The 13,373-nt window shown below is 39.6% G+C and overlaps 1 protein-coding gene across 27 annotated transcripts in view; it reads left to right on the top strand.

The window, feature by feature from the left end:
- Positions 1-13,039, top strand: part of LOC307061171 (regulating synaptic membrane exocytosis protein 1) — a gene marked incomplete at both ends in the record, with an annotated part of 210,275 nt that extends 197,236 nt beyond the window's left edge. For all 27 annotated transcript variants that reach the window (XM_079716181.1, XM_079716200.1, XM_079716187.1 and 24 more), the window contains 5 exons: positions 4,294-4,432; positions 6,856-6,968; positions 10,361-10,462; positions 11,433-11,572; positions 12,821-13,039. In XM_079716181.1, coding sequence (XP_079572307.1) covers positions 4,294-4,432; positions 6,856-6,968; positions 10,361-10,462; positions 11,433-11,572; positions 12,821-13,039 — 713 coding nt within the window. The remainder of the gene's footprint in view (positions 1-4,293; positions 4,433-6,855; positions 6,969-10,360; positions 10,463-11,432; positions 11,573-12,820) is intronic.
- Positions 13,040-13,373: the final 334 nt, after the last annotated feature.

Genomic DNA, 13,373 nt, shown 5'->3' with positions numbered 1-13,373 from the left:
ATCAGATCAGACACTGTGTTTTCCTAAACTGTGGTATAATGGAATGATCACAAGACTGTGGTTCAGAAAATCAGGTTTCTCATCCAACTTCTGGGCTAACGAGGAGGATGCTGAACAAGACTTTGTTCCCACTAGAATGTAAGCTCCATCAGGCAGAGGTTTGTGTCGGTTGTGCTCACTGCTGTATCATCAGCATCCAGAAAAGGCAAGGACCAGTGCAAGTGCTGGACAGATATTTGTTGCATGAATTATGCTTCTCCAAATGTACAGTTTCCACATCTATAAAACAATGTTCCTTCCAACCCTTACATTCTGGATAATAAGAGAGCCCTTTGAATATAAATCAGACAGATTCATGGCTGGAATTGTTTACCCAGCTGTTACCCGGGCTTTTCTACAATTGTCTAGTGCATCAGAACTCTTTGTGATGCATATTTATTAACACGGGTAAGACAAGCGATATCGGTTCATGATTGCCATCTTCAGAAGGACTAAAACAAAAACTTTAAAATTAAAAACTATTATTCAGGGCTTCCCTGGTGGCGCAGTGGTTGAGAGTCCACCTGCCGATGCAGGGGATACGGGTTCATGCCCCGGTCTGGGAGGATCCCACATGCCACGGAGCGGCTGGGCCCGTGAGCCATGGCCGCTGAGCCTGCACGTCCGGAGCCTGTGCTCCGCAACAGGAGAGGCCACAGCAGTGAGAGGATTGAGTACCGCAAAAAATAACAAAAACAAACATAATAATAATAATAATAGCTATTATTCAAATCCACAAAATTAAGTAAGTATAAAAGAAAGTTCAATAACCAACCTCTTAAATGATGGTCTTGCAAAGTGTGTAGCACTTACATTTTGAAAGCTATGAAGGTTTAAAACTGTTGTAAGGATTTGGGGACACCCTGTAGATACACCTTTCTTTGAGAAAACTTGATATCGCCATAAAAAATGCAAACTGATAAAGAACTCTTCACTTTTAATTTTTTTCTTTTCATTCATTGAACAAATATGTCATGACAACCACGTGTAGCAGGTGTTAGGAAATGCAGGAGAGGCCAGGCTCTGACAGTCTCTCCCCATCATCTGGATGGCCAGGCACACAGAGCCTCCTGGCCGGACTCAGGATCAGCACCGGAAACACTGCAGAGGAAACCTGAGGACTGGGGACTGATGACCAGACAGAGGCCCCTCCTGACCGCCGTCACTCACAGCCTCCCCAGTACAGCCACCAGGACCAACCCAGCCATGGGGGCCACCATCCAGTCCCTTCACGTCCTCCAGACCGATGCTTGATGAGACCCCGACCCCCTTTTTAATAAAACCATTGCTGCTCTGCCCCCAACACTCTCCATCCCCCTTCTCCTGCCTATTTTTATCTGTAGCACAGATTACCAGGTCTATAATGTATATTTGTTGATTTGATCATTGCCTTGCTTGTATACACACACGTACGTAAGCTCCATGACGGCAGAAAATTTGTTACTCATCAGTATATACCCAGCACCTAGAACAGTGTGGGACACCTGGTTGGTGCTTAGTAAATATTTGTTGGATGGATGGATGCATGGATGGGTAAATAAATGAACAACTGAATGAACAGATACTCTAACCAGAACCCCTTGCAGCTGATTCTCTTAACTGTTTCTCTCCAGTTTTCAGTATTCCCCCACCATATAGATTTACAATTTGCCCTCATTTTTCTAGCTATCAACCTCATTATTTTCAATAGAATTTGGTGTTCTACCCTTGTTTATTGCCTCAGGCTGCCTGGGGTAAACATTTTTCACGATTCTAGTTGGCTCACTTGGGTAATACGCCCTGGGAGCTTGACCCTTCCCCTCAGGTGGGGTGCAGCCAATATGCACGCAGGGATGGAACATTGCTCTACACGGTGACTTCATACAGGAACTACATCTAAGAAGGAGGCACAGGATACACATAAATAAACACCCAAACTAAGCTAAACGGCACCCAGAGTGGCCAAAGGTGAAGTCCCTGCCTTGAGGAAGTGTACAAATTCTACAATGACAAGTCCAGTGGGCAACACAGAGACCAGAAAGAGGACAGGTGGAGAATTCAGAGCCATAGGTGAGAAAATGGGTACGTCCATGGGAAGGTTGCTACCAAGGTTTCTAAACGACAAGTTAGAAACAGTTAATAAGATCAAACAGATTCCCACCCCTTCACTAGCATTTCAACTTCTAAATATTTATTCTATAAAAACTCCTGTAACAACTGGAAACATCCCAAATGCTCATCAGTAAAGAGGTGGTTTAGTTGTGATGCCACATAACCATACAATGAAACAGTACCATCTTTAAAAGAATATAGACCTGTTTGTATTGTATTGTAATTGTGTTAACTGGGATGAGAAAATGCACTTTCTTATGAGAGCTGTGATTCATACCACTGTTCTAGATACTAAAGAAAATGGTGAGGAATATTCCCCACGTCCCCCTCCTTGTAGAAATTAAATTCAAATTGGTGAAACAACAACAAACAAACAAATGAAGTTTACTAGCAGACGGAGCAGCGTCATGAAGAAATATAAAGCGTGGCAAGGGGATAAAGAGTGATGAGGGTCAGAAAAAGCCTCTCTGAGGAGATGATGTTGGAGCAGAGCCCTGAATAAACAAGAAAATCAGGAGGACAGACAGAGGGCAAAGGGCCCAGAAGCAGCATGCTTGGGGTGTCCAAGCAAATGCAAGGAAGGCAGAGTTGAGGGGAGGACAGCGACCACGTGGGATGGGGGGAGGGAGGTTCTGAGAGTCAGCCAGGGACCCGATCATATGCATTTTGGAGCCATGATAACAGTTTGGACTTGCTTTTAATTTTGATTGATAAACCATCAGAAAATCTTGAGTAAGGGAGTGACATATTCCAATTTACTCAGCATGGCTGTTATATAGAGAATATTCCACATTGAGTCCATAGGATATAACCCATGACATCTTTTATTAGACAATTTACAAAAGTGTTGCAGTGGCCCAAAATGAGAGGAAAGCGTTCAGTTTTCATACAGTTTATTTAGGAATGTGTTTAGGCATCTTCTTCACAGGGGTTTTATGAGGATTGAAAAGGTTATGTGTATAACGTATGTATGTATTTTATGTATGTGGTTATGTACATGGAGCATTTTTCATATATTATTCATGGGTATTAAATGATACTATGTGAAAATAAAATGGAAAGAATACGAGAAATACATATAGAATGTGTAGGTAGAAACAGCATGGCAGGTTGTAAAAGTCTAAGTTTGTCTAACCTTTCGATATTGCTCTAATTAAATAAATGTTTTAGAAATCCATATCCTTGCTATGAATAGTATACTGGCTAGTGCATTTCAAAGGGGCTCAAGAAAGTTGCTCTGAACTTAGAGTTTATCAAAGAAATAATCAGCCAGTATGATTCACAGTGCAAAAAGAGACTCAGCCCAAAACTGCAGTCAGAAGGCTACAGCTGGGTCGAAAGGCCATGCATAGCTGTGAAGCCTGGAATTAAGATAGTACCTGGGGCTTCCCTGGTGGCGCAGTGGTTGCGGGTCCGCCTGCCGATGCAGGGGACGCGGGTTCGTGCCCCGGTCTGGGAGGATCCCGCGTGCCGCGGAGCGGCTGGGCCCGTGGGCCGTGGCCGCTGGGCCTGCGCGTCCGGAGCCTGTGCTCCGCGGCGGGAGAGGCCGCGGCGGTGAGAGGCCCGCGTACCGAAAAAAAAAAAAAAAAAAAAAAAGATAGTACCTGTACAGCCTACATAGGTAACCTCTGTGTCATGTCAGATGAGATCGTCTATGTTACAGTGTTGCAAAAATCTTTAAATAAAGCGCTGTTTTTTTTTCTTTGTGAGGATTGCCAATACCTGGCAGTACCAACACAGCAGTATTTTTCATGCTGAGTTCCAGGTGCCTCTTCTCTTTTAAAGGATATGGTCCATTCATTTAAGTTTGTCCCTATGCAGTTGGAGCATCCCAGATTAGGAGAAACCTGTTAGGTTCCACAGAACAGTTCAGTCCAAAATCCAGTTTTTCACTGAACTTGACAACTTCAGCAGCAGTAATACAGGGAGTGCATTTTGCCTCATTGGGATACAGGCAGCTGGTCTGCCTTCCGCCGCTACCCCCTTGGCCAAAGCATCCTTTGGCAAAGAGATTTAATTAATCAGAGTATTCTCTTAGACACTACTTTTCTTCGTAGATTTTTAATTACATGCATAATTAACTATCGTACTTGCAGAATCAATCGACATTCAGGGGGAATCGTCTAAAACAAACTTAGAGTTTCTTTTACTCTCTCCTGCCAGAGTCAGGCCACAAGAAGTTAAAAAGCACCATCCAGAGAAGCACAGAGACGGGAATGGCGGCCGAGATGAGAAAGATGGTAAGGCAGCCGAGCCGGGAGTCTACGGATGGCAGCATCAACAGTTACAGCTCCGAGGGAAAGTAAGTGGCCTCTGCACATCCACGTGGCCCGGGGCCAAGGGTCCTGTAGTCACAGGGCAGATAACAAGGCCCCCAGGGTGATCCTGCAACTTCTTTATACAGCCAGGAGGTCAACCATCCATTTGAAAACAGCCTGACCTCTTTGGATACACACACACAGACACACCTCTGCACCTGGTCACACAGACATTTCAAAGGGATGAAGAAATTGGCGGGTGAACGAGAATAAACTGACTTCTATCATCCAGGAAATCTCAGAATAGTCCATGACCGGATGTTTATTGTAGACATGCCACATTTAATGGATTCTTTTATATGGGAAATTCATTGTCTGGCCCAGTTACCAAAATCTGAATTAAAACTTAGAAGTGTGGAACTAATTGCCCATATTCCTACTTTTCTCCAAACTATTTTGGGCTCTAAGATGTTGTAAGTCTAACGTTCTCATAATAGCAACTTGAAACTTCTTGTTTTTAAAACATCACAAATTCATTTTTACCTTAGGAAAAAAAGCCCAGGAGCTATCTGCTTCATTATTTTTCTGATTAAAGAATTTTAGCTAATCCTGAAATTAGTTAATTTTGAAAAAATATAACTAGATTTTTGTTTTGGTTACTTGACATGATTTTTACCATTTCATATAAATCTTGCACAAAACCTGCATTTTCCTATGCTTGAGAATTTTTTCTGGTAAAATTGAACTTTTACTAAGGTGATAGATAACAAGTAATTCATATCCTACAGTGGGTTACTTGGGGACTGACCATGTACAAGTTTTCTGTAATTATTTATTACCATTCAAATATCTTTTACCAATTAATATTAACAATTTATTTTATTTTACTGGCATTTTTCTATTCTGTTCAGAAAATGAAGTACATTCTGCCAAGTTAATGTTCATGATAGGCTTTCCCATTCCTAAAACTAGTGAATCCCTTTATTTGCTCCAATGAGTGATATGCATACTCCCAGCAAGATACAGCCAAGAACAAAAATCAGCAGGCATGATGTTATGTAGTTAAACTTGCTGACAAAATACCAATATTTGCTGAAGTACCATGAAGCAATCTACAAATAAAAAACTAGAGACACTATTTTCAGATATAAAAATTAACAAATCTAGATTGGGATTGACATATACACACTACTGTACATGGAATAGATAACTAATAAGGACCTACTGTATAGCACAGGGAACTCTACTCAATACTCTGTAAAGTCCTATATGGGAAAAGAATCTTAAAAAGAGTGGATATATGTATATGTATAACTGATTCACTTTGCTGTACACCTGAAACTAACACAACATTGTAAACCAACTCTACTCCAATAAAAATTTTTAAAAAGTAAAAATTAACAAACCTAATAATATTTACCATGAATAAGCCACTTAACCTCTCATAGATTTATTTTATATTCTCTAGATGGGATAATAGTTAATACTCTATCTAATTCCTTTGATTGTGAAGAAATAATATGTGTGAAAGCACACTGGAAACAATCAATCCTTATAGAAACCTGTTTATTCAAAAAAATACTTATTGAAGTCCAACTATGTAACAAGCCTTGTTACCCAGGAGATGTCAGTAAACAAGAGCACAGTCACTGCTCTGGGAGAGCCTGTAGCCGGGGGCTTCAAGCAGTCCTGATGTTGTGAGAGATGTACGTTAACCAATTCATTTCCATTTGAATTAAATAATAATCTCAGGTAATATGAAATTTTAATTCTTTCAAAAATGAAGAAATTAAACATTTTGATTTGTAAATAAGAATTTATACCATGCTATAATATTTATTCAAGGAATTATTAACCATTTCTTAACATTTAGCATTAATGTTACTTAATGCTCATGAGCAATTATTTATGTATTAGCTCATGACATAAAATTTTGCACCTTGTATCTTATGTCAGTGACACATTTATGTAGGGATTTGTATTTTTAAAGTGTGCAGAAAAATTACTACATTAAAAACTATAACTGAGCTCTCCTGAATAGAAGATCAGGTCTTTTTTTAAACTTTTTATTTTTTATTGGAGTATAGTCGATTAACAATGTTGTGTTAGTTTCAGGTGAAGTTATGGTTACCAGGAGGGAAGCAGGGGAGTGATAGACAGGGAGTTTGGGATTGTCACGTACACACTGCTATATTTAAAATGGATAACCAACAAGGACCTACTGTATAGCACAGGGAACTCTGCTGAATATTATGTAACAACATCAGGTCTTAAATTGATAGTTTAGACCTTTTCGCAATCAGTGCTGAGCTTCGTGGGCTTGGTTCAGAGGAAATGCAAAGAATCAGTAAGTAAACCAATTGCCTGAGTACTGTTTGATTCATGATCAGAACTCATCATCTAATGGAAACTAATGAAAAGAATTCTAGAAGATCTAATGTCTTGATTTTTGTCCTTTTGGTAATAGCTTGATATTTCCTGGAGTGAGACTAGGAGCGGATAGTCAATTCAGTGATTTTCTCGATGGACTGGGACCAGCCCAGCTTGTTGGCCGCCAAACCCTCGCCACCCCTGCAATGGGTAAGAATAATGTTTTTCTGTAGGAAAACTGATGTTTTATGCTTGATAAGATCATTTAAAGTAGCATAATAAAAAAATAATAAAAAAATAAAGTAGCATAATAGTAATACAAGCGAGAAGCAACATTTTAGCTCAGGTGTTGCTGGTTTCAAATGACTATTCTAATTTCTAATGCATTTTTCTAACTTGAGATATGCAAAATGAATAAAGTTAGTCATTAATCTCTGAATTATCAAAATTCTGTTAAGACAGAGAGTCTACAGTAAGTCCAAATGTAGGAGAAGGGTAGAATTTTATAGCACAGAAAAAATGATGGATTATTCAATAAAGGAGATTGGCATAAGTGTCTAGCTATACAAAAAAATATTAATGAAATTACCTCCCTACTTCAGAGCTTAAAAAAATAATGTTTTGGGGGCTTCCCTGGTGGCACAGTGGTTGAGAATCTACCTGCCAGTGCAGGGGACACAGATTCAAGCCCTGGTCCAGGAAGATTCCACATGCCACAGAGCAACTAAGCCCGTGTGCCACAACTACTGAGCCTGTGCTCTAGAGCCCGCAAGCCACAACTACCGAAGCCCGCGTGCCTAGAGCCAGTTCTCTGCAACAAGAGAAGCCACCACAATGAGAAGCCCGCACACCACAACGAGGAGTAGCCCCTGCTCGCCGCAACTAGAGAAAGCCCGTGCGCAGCAACAAAGACCCAACACAGCCAAAAACAAATTAATTAATTAATTAATTTAAAAAAAATTTGGACTCAATTGTAAAGGAGAAACGGGGTGGAGAAAGACACTGGAAAATACTGAAAATCACTTAAGTTAATGTTTCTATACTCTTGGTGTGGGAAAGAACTTCCAGACCAAAGCCAGATAAAATTCTACTAGCAAAATATGCCATATGTAAAGTTTAAAAAGATGATAAATGGAGAAAATTATATGCAGCATGTGAAATAGGTATTTCCTGAAGGACATGAGATTCCAGCTTGAAAGAACCCGTAGAGTAGTCAGCAAAATGCATGAGAATAGGTCAACACAAAAACATCATCGTGAGATTTTACAGCACCAGAGGTTGATAGAACACCCCACAAGTTTCCTAAGAGGAAAAATAATTTTATGCAGACTATCAAAAATCTGCTTCTCATTGGACTCTTCAATAATAATACTGGAATCCAGAAGATGAGCATTGCCTTCGAAATTCTGAGTAACAATTGATTTCCAATGAAGACTAAAATAGCCAGTCAAATCATCAAGTAAGTATGAGGCTAGAATAAATACATATTCAGACAGGAATGGTCTCAAAACATTTTCCTTATACCCAACATTGCTTGGAAAGCTATTGGAGGATATACTTCAACAAAATGAACTAAGTGAATGTAAAAATTGTGAACTAAAAAAGAGGAATATGACATCCAGTAAATAAATGCTTCCACACAAGAGAGAAATGGGTGGGATACCCAGGACGGTAGTGAAGGAAAATGTAATAAAACAGCTGCAATGGGCTTTATAAGCAACCTGTCCAAGCTGTATCAATAGCATGTCAGATTTGTAAGATAAAATCTATAGAATACCTAATATACTTGATTTTGTGGAAGAGATAAACAACCAGGAGAGAGTAAGGGGTTGAATGAGTGATACATCCATAAAAATGTCAGCAAGGGCTTTTTAAAAGACACTTAATGGGTGTAGGGAAAAAGAAGAGTGTCTAAGAAATGAGAAGTAATCATGGTACTCCAGTTCACTCGGCTACAAATAAAGTTGCCTAATCATGATATAAATATTAATATTGGGAGAAGAGGGTGACAGAAAATGTCAAGTATATGGTGGGGGTAGGAAGCAGTGAGAGAGAGCAAAATTGGGGGTCAATAATGATATCTAAAACTGAAGAAAAAAGGAAAATATATGTACAGTATTTAGAGATAGGGATGCAAATGCCAAAATGTAAAAAATAAATCAGTTAAAATACTGAGGATTTTGAAAACAGTGACCTTTGGAAGGCAAGAGGTTGAGAGAAAGGCCGGGAATATTTTATACTAATAACAAGTCTTAGAGAACAGTTTGAGTCTTTAAACTATGTGTGTATGTGATTGAAACAAAAACAAAAGCCCAAGAGTCCAGGAGCTAAGGTCTGAAACAGAATTATTATAAACAATAAACGATAAACAATCCAGAACCACAACATTGATCAATGGACCAGGCAAGTAAAAGGAATTCACAACTGAGAAAGTAGAGATGATTCAACCAACTAAAAACAACTTAGAAATAATTATATTTAATATTTTCGGGGATAAAGTATCGTATGGTTCAGAAAAAGTTGAGCATCTTATAAAAATAGGTAAAGGACATGAACAGGCAATACAAAAGAAGGAATGAAAACTGAAAATATTTAGAAATATGTTCAACTTCTCTAATAATCAAAGAACTTCTAATTATAACTTTTTGAATGTCCGATAGGCAAAAAGTAGGCATGTTTCTCATAACAGCATTGTGGGCTGTGGGAAATGGGAAAGACAGATTCTTCTGGTCACAGTACAAACTGGCACAACCTTGCTGAAGGATGTTGGCAATACACGTGGCATTTTTAAATGCCCATTCAATTAGACCTAACAATTTAAAATCTGGGAATTTATGCTCAAGAAACAATTGACCAAGGGTGCAAAAATTCTTTGTAAAGCTGTTCATTCTAATGCTGCTTATGATGACAGCAATGTAGATAACCTGTATTTTCATCCAGAGGGATCTGGTTAAATAGGTAATGACATGCCCATTCAGTGGTTCATACAGTCAATAAATTGAGGATGTATGGTCATGATGGATAGATAGATAGATAGATAGATACACATATAGTTAGAGAGATAGAGATGGATAGATTGATATAGTGATAGAGAGAGAGATAAGGAAGGAAGGAAGGAAGGAAGGGAGGGAGGGAGGGAGGAAGGAAGGGAGGAAAGGAAGGGAAGAAGGAGGAAAGAATGAGTGAACTTGTGAAATTGCTAAGATATTTACCAAAACATTAATGGAGGTTTTCTCTGGATAATGGAAACACAGATAATTGTACTTTTTATTAAGAAGTATTATATAATAGATGACATAAAGGATAAGAAATCTTATTAGAGTACAAGAATCACTTAAATACTTCAGTATTGTTGCAGTTAAGTAATTTGTAAACCAGTATGGGACTCTCGTAAGTTAGATTAGCACCAGAAAAATGAAGAGAAACATTTCAAAACCTGACTTGGATGGAGGCAGGGAAAGAAAATGGTGGAGGCGAGCTCAAAATATTCGTTATTTATGAAGATCATGGGGATCGTAATTTGGAGTCTCTTATGGACCTCTATTTTGTTAACTGCATGTGACTGCAAAGAAGCTGAAACATTTTGCTTCCTCCACTCACAGGTGATATACAAATTGGAATGGAGGATAAGAAGGGCCAATTAGAAGTTGAAGTGATTAGAGCACGAAGCCTCACGCAAAAGCCTGGTTCCAAATCCACACCTGGTAAGGAGCGGTGTCACTCTTTGGACAAGAGAGTCTTACATGGGCAAAAACTCAAAACATTTGCTGCATTTGAATTTCACATGCTCTATTTTGCATTATCTGATTGATTAACAAGGCAGCTTTTCTATGTTCTTTCATTGTGGATCAAAGAAAAGCGGATCTCCGGAGCCTGTGCTCAGCGGCGGGAGGGGCCACAGCAGTGAGAAGCCCGCGTACCGCAAAAAAAAAAAAAAAGTAACAACAAAGAAAAGCGGATCGGGCTTCCCTGGTGGCGCAGTGGTAGCGAGTCCGCCTGCCGATGCAGGGGACACGGGTTCGTGCCCCGGTCCGGGAAGATCCCACATGCCGCGGAGCTGCTGGGCCCGTGAGCCATGGCCGCTGAGCCTGCACGTCCGGAGCCTGTGCTCCGCAACGGGAGAGACCACAACAGTGAGAGGCCCGCGTACCGCAAAAAAAAAAAAAAAGAAAAAAAAAAAAAGAAAAGCGGATCATAAAAGTGGATCTGGGTTTTCCTTGCACAGTTTTTCTGTCAAGAAGTATTAGGCAGAGTCTTGTTGTATTAAGACAAAGTTTAGTTATGATGGCTTCTTAGCTGTGTCAGTTATTTTTTTTTCTGCCCATTTATAAATGCGGGATAAAAATTCAGTTCTAATCACAAAAAGGATGAGCTTTTAGATATAAAATGTGCTTTAAGATATAAACCTGTTTTGAATTGCCAGTCATAAACCAAGTCAGTCAGAATCTTATGATAACTTTGCATGCATTTACTTCAGAAGAGGAAAATGGCGTTAGTGGTAACATATGGGTTTTAAGGGATAGAATTTATGGAGCACTGAAAATTTTAAATGGTTTAAATAATCAATGGGAAACTTTCAACAAGCATCTCTATTTGTCTAAGGAAGCATTCTCTAATAAAAACAATTTAACTTGAAGGATTAACTTCTTATCTGTTAATGTTACCTTTGTTCAGCTCCATATGTCAAAGTGTATCTTTTGGAGAACGGGGCCTGCATAGCCAAAAAGAAGACAAGAATTGCACGAAAGACCCTTGACCCCTTGTATCAACAGTCCCTGGTTTTTGACGAAAGTCCACAGGGTAAAGTCCTTCAGGTCAGTAATAGCTGGTTTGACATTTTCCACTGTAACAGGCCCATTATCCATATCAACATTGAAGAGGTGGTCCAACAGGAAGAGAATAAAGTCCAAATTGTTCATTTACAATATAAGTAATATATAGTATCAAAATATCTTTTGGTTCTAATGGAAAACAAGATTTTAATTTTCACTCTCCTTTTCTTCCTCCTCTCCATCCTCTCCTTTTACTTCTGCTCTATTTCCCACCCATTTCCTCTCCTAGATAGATAGATAAATAGATGATAGATAGATAATTGATAGATAGATAATCAGGGCAACCAATGCTAATACTAGTTTATTGAGCTAGACATGGGATTCAAAGAGGAAGAAAGGAAAGGACCAGAAAATATTCAGGATGGGTTGAATGTCAGGTGCATTGTTAGGTGCTTCCTTTTCTAAATGTTTTGACCACAATTATTCCCATTTTAAAGATTATGTCTGAGGATCACAGGGATTAAATAATTTGGCAAGGTTACTCAGTAAATTGAAAAGGCAAGATTCACCATCCCTGCCCGTGTAAAGCAGTTGAGTGAGTTCATTTGGGAACCTCCACTGGGGATTAAAGTGTTGGAAACAGAACCTGGAGCAAGTGTAATGGAAATCTTACCTGACACCAAAAGGAGACAGAAGGTGGTAATTGTCAGTGAGCTCACTGACTTATTAACCTTCTGATCAAGTCAAAATTGTCAGGCAAGTCCTCAAAGGCACCAGCTTACAATTATTGTTCAACTTGCCCCTTCACTAACAAGTCTATAATATAAAAGAAATTTAATGAATATTCTCATCCTTTGCACATACTCCACCATCCACACACGCCATGGTACAGGGAGTTGGGTTGTTTCACCCTCCTAGCTTGCACACATTTTCATTTGTATATCTCTGTGACCCTGCACTTTGCTTACTAGATCGTAGTTGCTAAAGATGGTTTTGAATTTATACATACATAAACTTGTGTATTTATTTTTAACATAGTTTATGTAGACAATACCCTCATTGACTAGGGAAACGTGATTTGCGTTCCATCACACCTAAAAATTCTGGTGAAGTGTCTCTCGGAGTACCTGAAGGATAGTACCTTTTTATTATTATACCTCTTTGGTCTTAGTTATATTCACTTCCCCCACTTCCCTCACTGGCTCACTTTTACAGAATAGTTTGCTTTAAACTGTTCACACATGAAGGAGAGAAGCTCTCAGGCTTTACTGCTGTTGTCTGTCTCTGCAGGTGATTGTCTGGGGAGACTATGGCAGGATGGATCACAAATGCTTTATGGGCGTGGCCCAGATCTTGTTGGAGGAACTGGATCTTTCCAGCATGGTCATCGGCTGGTACAAGCTGTTCCCCCCGTCATCACTGGTTGAACCCACGCTCACCCCTCTGACCCGCCGGGCTTCCCAGTCATCTCTGGAAAGTTCCACCGGGCCCCCCTGCATCCGGTCCTAATGAACTCACACCAGTAAGACTCTACCTTCAGGATAATAATCTGAACCAGATATTTCATGATCGAAAGAATGGTTGGAGACAGACAATCAACTTGTGTTTTGCTGGTAGTCATGTTTCAATAATACGTCCCTATCGTTGTTTAAAACCTGGCTTCACATGACAGAACAAGGCAGTTATCAAATACAGGAAGTCCACGTGCTAGTGAGAACCACTGATGCTTCTGACAAATGAGAGAGGGGAAACTGCAAATTCACACACACACACACACACACACACACACACACACATCCCAAATTGAACTGGAAACTCTCACTCTGTGAAAAGCTGTATTTTA

The sequence above is a fragment of the Hyperoodon ampullatus genome (genome assembly GCF_949752795.1).
Source record: "Hyperoodon ampullatus genome assembly, chromosome: 12".
NCBI classification, from domain to species: domain Eukaryota; kingdom Metazoa; phylum Chordata; class Mammalia; order Artiodactyla; family Ziphiidae; genus Hyperoodon; species Hyperoodon ampullatus.
The sequence above is the reverse complement of the archived record's forward strand: the minus strand, read 5'-3'. Positions and strand labels throughout refer to the sequence as shown.